General features: G+C 55.3%; 2 protein-coding genes across 3 annotated transcripts in view; one reads left to right on the top strand and one right to left on the bottom strand.

Moving 5' to 3' along the window:
* The window catches only part of AGPAT6 (1-acylglycerol-3-phosphate O-acyltransferase 6), an 8,780-nt gene extending 7,748 nt beyond the window's left edge, over window positions 1–1,032 (top strand). For both annotated transcript variants that reach the window (XM_009328294.1, XM_009328293.1), the window contains 2 exons: window positions 10–89; window positions 651–1,032. In XM_009328294.1, coding sequence (XP_009326569.1) covers window positions 10–89; window positions 651–759 — 189 coding nt within the window. In that variant the 3' untranslated portion in view covers window positions 760–1,032. The remainder of the gene's footprint in view (window positions 1–9; window positions 90–650) is intronic.
* Window positions 1,033–6,912: 5,880 nt separating this feature from the next.
* NKX6-3 (NK6 homeobox 3) lies at window positions 6,913–7,619 on the bottom strand. The gene is made up of 3 exons (XM_009328305.1): window positions 7,484–7,619; window positions 7,220–7,389; window positions 6,913–7,143 (listed from the first exon to the last, which is right to left on the bottom strand). The coding sequence occupies exons 1-3, from the start codon at window positions 7,617–7,619 to the stop codon at window positions 6,913–6,915; spliced, it is 537 nt and encodes a 178-aa protein (XP_009326580.1).
* Between the last annotated feature and the right edge of the window lie 42 nt (window positions 7,620–7,661).

The following is a 7,661-nucleotide window of genomic DNA, read 5'->3' as shown; positions in this document are numbered from 1 at the left end:
TTGCCACAGCCCAAAGAGGATGCTGTCCAGTTTGCCAATCGAGTGAAGTCAGCCATTGCCAGGCAGGGGGGCCTTGTGGATCTGCTCTGGTGAGTCCAGGCAGGCTTTTCTCTTCTGTTGCCAGGGTTCCTTGTTCCTGGGTCCTGGTATGAGCTTGTGGACTGTAGAGCTAAGCTTGTGTCTTGCGTTGGGCAGAGTAGGCCTATGGAGAAATGGAGATACATCTTGCGTGTGACCTCCAAAACTGCTCTTCTGTAGCAGGGACCCAGCTTGCACTGGGATGTCCTGGTTCTGACTTGATGCTGCTCAGCAAAGTGGGAACTTCCTTTTTCAGGCACTGAGACCTTCAGAGCCTGGGAGGCAGAGGGACTCTACAGGCAGTCTACTGTAGTGGTATGAGAGCAGCTCACACTTCTGACAGAGCTGCCATGTTGAGCACGGTGCGGGGCCATGGGTGCAGCTCCTGGCAGAGCAAGGTGTGAAAGTAACTCCCCTTGGGGACAGTTGGTCTGCAGTGTGCCCTGGCAACATAAGGTACAAGTGTAGCTGTCCGGCTGTTGCAGGAGCTCTGACTTGCTCTGAGCAGCCCCAGCTGAAGTTTCAGACAGTGCACAACTGCAGCTCCTCTGATGATATGACTCTCTCCCCAGGGATGGAGGACTGAAGAGAGAGAAGGTGAAAGACACATTCAAGGAGGAGCAACAGAAACTCTACAGCAAAATGATTGTAGGCAACCATGAAGACCGGAGCCGCTCCTGAGCTCTCTGCCTCCAGCACTGTTACTGGGCCTGGCCAGAGCCCTCTGCCTCCAGCACGAGCCAGGGCTTGTCTGAAGCAGCTCCAAATCTTTGGACTTGAGCTACTCCAGAGCTGCTTGGACTTGCTCCTTCATCCTCTGACTGTTCTTTCCCAGAGGCACTATTACTGCCTAGAGTCTTTAGGCCCTGGGCAGCTCTTGGCAGATGCCTTCTTGTTACTGTTACAGCGAAGCCCCTTGCAGGGGCAACATTAAATGAAACACTTATGGTGTCATATGCTTCCATATGGTGTTTACAGGCCCAGGGGGAGGACTGGTGTGTTGATGTGCATGTGTGTCAGTCACAAGTCTCCCACGGCGCAGAAACTGGTGAGCTGTACTGAAATTAGCTGCCTTGACAACCAAGGGAGTCTTCATGAGCCTGTGCCTCTCACGTCTGCAGCATAAACCCCTTAGGAGCAGTATGTGGTCTCTCAGGCCATTTCCAGCTTTACTTCCAGAAGGGGAAACCTTTCCTTTTGCTTTTGCCATCCTCCTGTCGTAGCCTCACCCAGACCATTGCTTGTCCAGCATAAGAGTAACAGCCTCTTTGCTGGGGTTCCTCAAGCAGTGAGGATCATCCTCCTTGGAAGCCGTCCTCTATCTCCTGGAACTGCAAGTTGCCAGGCAGTTGTCACTGGTGTGGCAGGTGGGGCTCTTGAGGAATCCATATGTGCTATGGTAGGAGCCCGGGGTGGGTAGGAGAGTCTGAGACTCCATGGCTGGGGCAGGAGATCCCCTTTCAAATGTCTCCTGGGGGAAATGGTGGGATCTGATCTTCTTATGCACCAACATGCACATATATAATCTCAGCTTCTTGCAAGGAAGCTGAAATCTTGTGCTGGAGGTGGTGGTACACCTTTCCCTTTCAGCTCTGCAAGTATATTAGTCAACTTGTATTTGAGCATTCATCCCATGTACGTCCCAATTTTCCTTATGTTCCTACAAACTTTAGCACTTCATTGGGTCCTCTGTCTGCTCTTATAAGCAAATGCTTTTCACTGCTACCTGCAGAAGCCTGCGTGCATTTTCTCCAATGCTAGAGGAGGCAATACTTAAATGCCTCCTTTGTACCCCAAGTGTTGTTTGTTGGGGGAGGGCATCTGCTACCTCCCCAGGTCAGGACAGCTATTCTGTGTAAGTGTCCTTAAGTTTGAATTTCCCTGCACTAGCTACCAACATGGATTCAAGGTGGTTTACTTCCTGCTTGTTTTTATTTGGGTAAAACACCATTATATCAAGAAAGAGAGACAGAGAAAAGAAAGCAACAGAGAGAGAGTCCAGAAACTCCCGTAACCTTTCCCAAGAGACATAATGCACATACCCTCACGTAAATTATTCAGTTCTGTGCGGCCTCCCTGCTTCACATTGTTAGTGGCTTCAAAACCCTTCTTTTGGGTCAGTTAGGTCATCTTTACCTGCACACAGAAAATGTGCAAGCAGGTTATGCACAACTTGTCCTCATAGCTGAGGAACCCCATTTTCCACAGTGTGCTACTTTCCACCTACCCCAGGACCATCAACTTATGCACAAATAAACTGTTCCCAGTACAGTACCTGAGAGGGGACAGTCTTCCTTACAGCGATGTAAAGCTACACTTAATAGCATGTGATCTGTTAACGTACAGCTATGGGAAATATTTCTATACTGAATTGATTTACCTTTGCTTCTTGTAGTGCTCAAAATACGATCCTTTATAAATATACACACACACACAGAGACACATTACCTACACAAACGTTGCATTCAATTATCGGTGATCTGTTACACACGATCATCGTTAACACCCAGCCTCGCCAAGAGAAACCAGGCTGTTCTTGTTTTGTGATGGAGACACCCTTATTGGCCCCATGCTTTGCATTGTTACCCCAATTTCTTATTCTTGTCTTCTGCCCAACTTCAGCTATGGCAATTGATCGGGGGGGAGAGAAAAAGCAGCAAAGCCTGGCATCTTTTCCTTTCCACCTAAGATAACGAAACAAAAGCAACTGAAGCCAAGCAGGAGATAGTTAACATCTACAGGGTGGAAGCGTATTGCTTATGCTCCTGTGCTACCAATGGAAGACAAAACAATTGCTCATTACTAATAGATATCTCAGTTACCCAGGCTAGGACCCCCTCCTTCATTAGGAGTTTATTATGGCATTAAGGGTCTAGTCCGCAGCATTTTGGTTTACTTGTTTTACCCAACTTATTAGGTACAGCTCCTAACACCAGTTCACCAATCCTACATCTGTGTCCATTAACTGATGGGGCTGCCGCTTTGCTATTTAATAAAAAAAAAAAAGAAAAGAAAAGAAAAGAAAAAAAGAAAAAGAAAAGCGCAACCCTTATCCCCTTGGCAGCTGTTACATTTATGCAGAGTTTTTGACTATCATCTTCTAGTTGTATAAGAAATGCTGGGTACAGCATATGCCTTATGGGAGTTAACCTGTAGCATAGTTAAGCTTCAGTTACCAAGCAGGTGTGTGTTACCCTGTAGTACTTGCCTATACCATTTAATCATAACATTTTTCTGAGCTGTATTTGCTCCAGTTCCTGCTTGAGTCACATGCTTGCCCAAAAAGCTATCGCTGACCTCCACGGCAGCCCTGGCAGCCTCTGGCTGGGGGTGATGGCCTGACTCAGCTCCAGTTGGGCCTGACTGAGCTTTGCTGCTCTGGCCCCAAGGCTTGCAAAGCTTTTCCCTTCCTCAGGGGGCCGTTTGGACTAAGCTCCCCCCCCCTCCCCGCCGTGTCATGGTCTGGCTGGCTCTGGGGGTGCCCCAGCCCCAGAAAGCCATGGGGTGCCCAGGCAGTGCCGTGCTTGCTGGGTCCTGTGAGTGCCCCTTTCCCACATGCTGAGCTGCAGCCGGGGACATGGTGCTGGGCTGGGGCCATGGGCATCGCTGCCTGCCTGTGCCCCCTGGCCCGGTCCGGGTCTCCAGGCTCTCGCCTTTCCCCAGCCAGCAGCACGCTCCCAAGCACTCACCCACACCCTTCCTGTCCTCCAGGGCTGTGCACCCAGAGCTCTCGTCTCTTCAGGCTGTGCAAACACTGCTCCACAGCTGCTGCAAGCATGGGCAGGGGCTCTCCCCAGGGCAGGCCTCACACACGCTCCGGTGCCTTCAGCTGCACCCCCAGGCACTTGGACCTGGCTGCAGGTGCCCACACGCCTTTTGCCCACGGCTTGCTCCCCCGGCCCTTGTCTCAGATGCCATGGTGATCTGCAGGAGCCCTCCCCTGCCTGCCCACCTCCCCAGCTCTGCGGGACCTCCAACCACCCTGCTGTGCTCGGGGACCATCCCCAGCAGCCCTGCTGCTGCCAGGATGCTCTGCAGCAGGCAGGGAGCTGGCTGGACAGGTTAGGAGGCACACATCCATCTTTCCTCGGCTCCCCCTCCCCATGCTCCCAGTCAATATGTCTCTCTCCGATGGGAAAGTTAATAAATTTAGCTCTAGATTAAAAGTATCGATCATTTCATTTGTAAGCGATAAATAACTGGGGGGAGCGCTGGGCGGCCCACAGGGTAGGGGCTGCTGGCTCTGGCTGCAGCAACCATGCAGCCCACTGGGGCCAGGGGCCCTCATATGCATTCTGCCCGGATGCTGGCATTGATTTGCTATTAGTCTCCCCGTACCACCCAGTAGCACATCATTCCCGGAGCCGCTATTAATGGCCTTTTGATAAATAATCACTTGTAAGTCAATAAATTTTTATTAAACAGTGTGGCGCTTTGATTTATGAAAATCCGACGGGGTTTGTCTGGGAGAAAAGGGATGCAGAATTGAAGCGGAGCTGCTATCCATCTGCCTGCCAGGCCGCCCTGCCTGTGCTCGCACCCACACGCCCCTGGAGCAGCCAGCCCCAAGCTCTGCCACATGCTCGGTGGGAGCCCTGCCCGCATGCCCCAGGGCTGCCCAGCCCCAGGCAGGCCCCGGCACACCAGGTGGGTTTGGGGAGGGCAGAGCTGGTGCTTGCTGTTGACCAGGCTCCATATGCCTTGTGAGACCCCAGTGCTGGCAGGGGACCACTCTGCTGCAGCAAGCCCCAGCAGCAAGTAGCCGGTGCCATCTGTGCAGGAAGCAGGACCAGAGGAGCAGTGGTGGGCAGAGTGGGCAGGAGAGGAGGGTGGTCCTGGCCACTGCCCTGGGGCCCTGCGCAGAGCAGCACTGCTCAGGGGACCTGTCCAGCTGCAGGGATGCACAAGGCAGCCAGGCTGTGGCTGCGATTTGTCACTCTCCCCAGCTGCAGCAGGCCCTTTGCCACCTGCTTTATTTGTCTCCCAGCCCTGACGTGGCATCAGACAGGTGTTAAACTACTTAATCACTTTAAAATTGTTTTAATTTTCTGTTTTGTATTGATCTTCACAGCACCAATTAATCAGCTCACTGGACCAGGCAGTTAGTACATTAAAAATTGTCAGCCACGCTGGGCAGCTTAGAAAATGTCAAAAAAATATCCCAACAGCAGCCCCACACTTCTCCCGCTGTGCTGAGCCTGCTCCTGCTGAGCACTGGTTCTGCCCACGGATGGTGACGTGGCTCTCCCAGCCCTGCCACGGGGCCGGGGCGCGTGGGGCACGCAGCCTCTGCGCCAGCCCTGTGCACCACACTGCCTGTGGGACCTGGCCTCCCACATCCTTGCAAAGGGTCCATCAGCTCTGCCACCCACTGGCATTTGTCCCATCAAGACAGGAGAGGGGCTGCATGGCTGAGGGGAAAGTGTTACGAGCCCCACACTCGCTGGGGGCTGGACAGGGACCTATGGGGGGCGGTGAGCAGTCTTTCCTAAGCCCTGGGAAAGTGCTGCCAAGTGATCAGGGCTCCTTGCAAAGTCCCCCCAGCCCAGCGTGTGGCGGAAAGTGACAGATCGGAGAAGACTTGAAGCCAAATGTGGGCCTCCGGGCCCAGGCAGATGGGTCACACGGTGATGGTCTGCAGCCCCACGCTGTGGCTCCTCACCACAAGGCTGGTGCTCGGGGCCACTGCAAAGCCTCAGTGCTTCAGGGGCTTTGGCCATCCCCAGGGGTGGACTTGGCCACTGGCCTGTCCTCAGATGCTGCCTGCAGCCACAGGGGAGGGCAGCTTGGGTTACAGCCCCCAGCACCTCCTCCACGCCTGTGCCACACTGCTAATCAGTATATGATGGGCCGGCAGCACCTTATCTCCTATCGATTTCCTCCCAGGACACAGCCAGTCTGTTTGCTCACACCTGGCTGGCACTTAGTTGGCTCTCAGCTGAACAACTGCCAAGCTTGCCAGGCCCCCAGCGGTGTGCCTGTGCCAGCAAGAGTCCCTTTGGCATCCTGAGCGGCTGGGGACAGACAGCCCTATGTGGCACCCACCATTAGTGTGCAAGGGTCAAGCCATGGGGAGCCAGAGGAGGGAGTGTGCAGACCCACATGCACACACCTGTGCGTGTGTGCAACTCCCACTGCACAGGGGTGCTGTGTGCAACTCCCACGGCCCAGGGGTGCAGCCCCAGAGGGGGGCGGGGGGGGGGGCCACACCAGGTTGACAGCAAACACACCAGGGCTATTGACACCACATCAATCCTACAGCCCTGACAGGTGAATGGGCTCTCACTCACACCGTTAAGATAAATGATATTTATTTGCTGCTAATAGGTTCCAACAAGAGGCCCCAACGAGTGACTTTTGAACCAGCACCTCTTGCTGCCAGTACACGCCCAAACCAGGAAAAACCCTGGGAAACATCCCCAGGGCTGGCCCCGCTCCTGTGGGCTCTTCCTGCCCCACACACAGCACCACAGCCACGGCCCCTTCCCCTGCCTGCCACGCAGACCCTGCCCCATACGTGCTATCCCAGCCCCTTCTCTGGCCCAGCCTCATGAGGGCACCCTGGACCGCACGCCCGCGAAGCAAGCGCTGGGACTTGGCTGGGGCTGGGACCTTTATTTCATCAATGCCGACAGCACGGCCATGCCTGACACTGCCCACACGTGCTGCTCCCAGCCCTGCGAGCCATGATCCCTGGGCAGGAGCCACCGGGGGCCGGGCGGCAACCACTCCATCCCCACAGCCAGGCATCTGCTGGGGGGGTCACCCCCCTGGCAGGAAGCAGGTGGCCAGGCCGGGCGCCCCATGGCCCAGAGGGGCGGGCTATGCCAGCGCTCAGCCACTGTGCGTGCCCAAGCCCAGCACCGAGAAGGCTGCGCGGTGCTTCCTCAGCAGCAGCCGGATCTTCTCGTCATCTGAGTCGGGGTCCAGGGGCTTGTTGTACTCGTCGTCCTCAGTCTCAGAGGCTGCCCGCTCTCCGCCAGAGCCCCCTACACGCTGCGAGGACGAGGAGGGCTCCAGGGCGCTCTTCTTCCTCCATTTGGTCCGTCGGTTCTGGAACCAGACCTGCCGCCCCACGGGACCGGCTCAGTTAGCAGCCACCATGCCACACGCCCCATGCCATGTGGGGACCCACACTCACCTTCACCTGAGACTCAGTCATGCCAAGGGAATAGGCCAGCCGTGCTCTCTCTGGACCCGCCAGGTACTTGGTCTGCTCAAAAGTCTTCTCCAGAGCGAAGATCTGGTGCCCTGTGAAGGTTGGGCGCGTGTGCTTCTTCTTGTGGATGCTGTCGGCCAGGTGAGCAGGGGCTGCGGGAGAGGAGGAGGGTGAGCACCTGGGCTCTCTGCAGTGCACGGCTCTGGGCAGCTCTCCCCTCCCTGAACACAGCACCAGCACACCCACCATCCCTCAGTGCCCACAGAGTCCCTCCACACTGGCTCCCCTCAAAATTAAAACTGTATTCTGGCTTCAGTCCCATCCCAGGAAGGCTGAGCTGCCCTCTGCGCAGGGCCCGCAGAGCCAGAGCTGGGCTGTGCATCTCCGGCTTGGGGACAGCATTAATTTGTTTTGCTGAGAGTGG

This window comes from Pygoscelis adeliae, unplaced genomic scaffold (genome assembly GCF_000699105.1).
Source record: "Pygoscelis adeliae isolate BGI_AS28 unplaced genomic scaffold, ASM69910v1 Scaffold597, whole genome shotgun sequence".
Classification (NCBI taxonomy): Eukaryota; Metazoa; Chordata; class Aves; order Sphenisciformes; family Spheniscidae; genus Pygoscelis; species Pygoscelis adeliae.
This window is presented reverse-complemented; position numbering and strand designations above follow the sequence as displayed.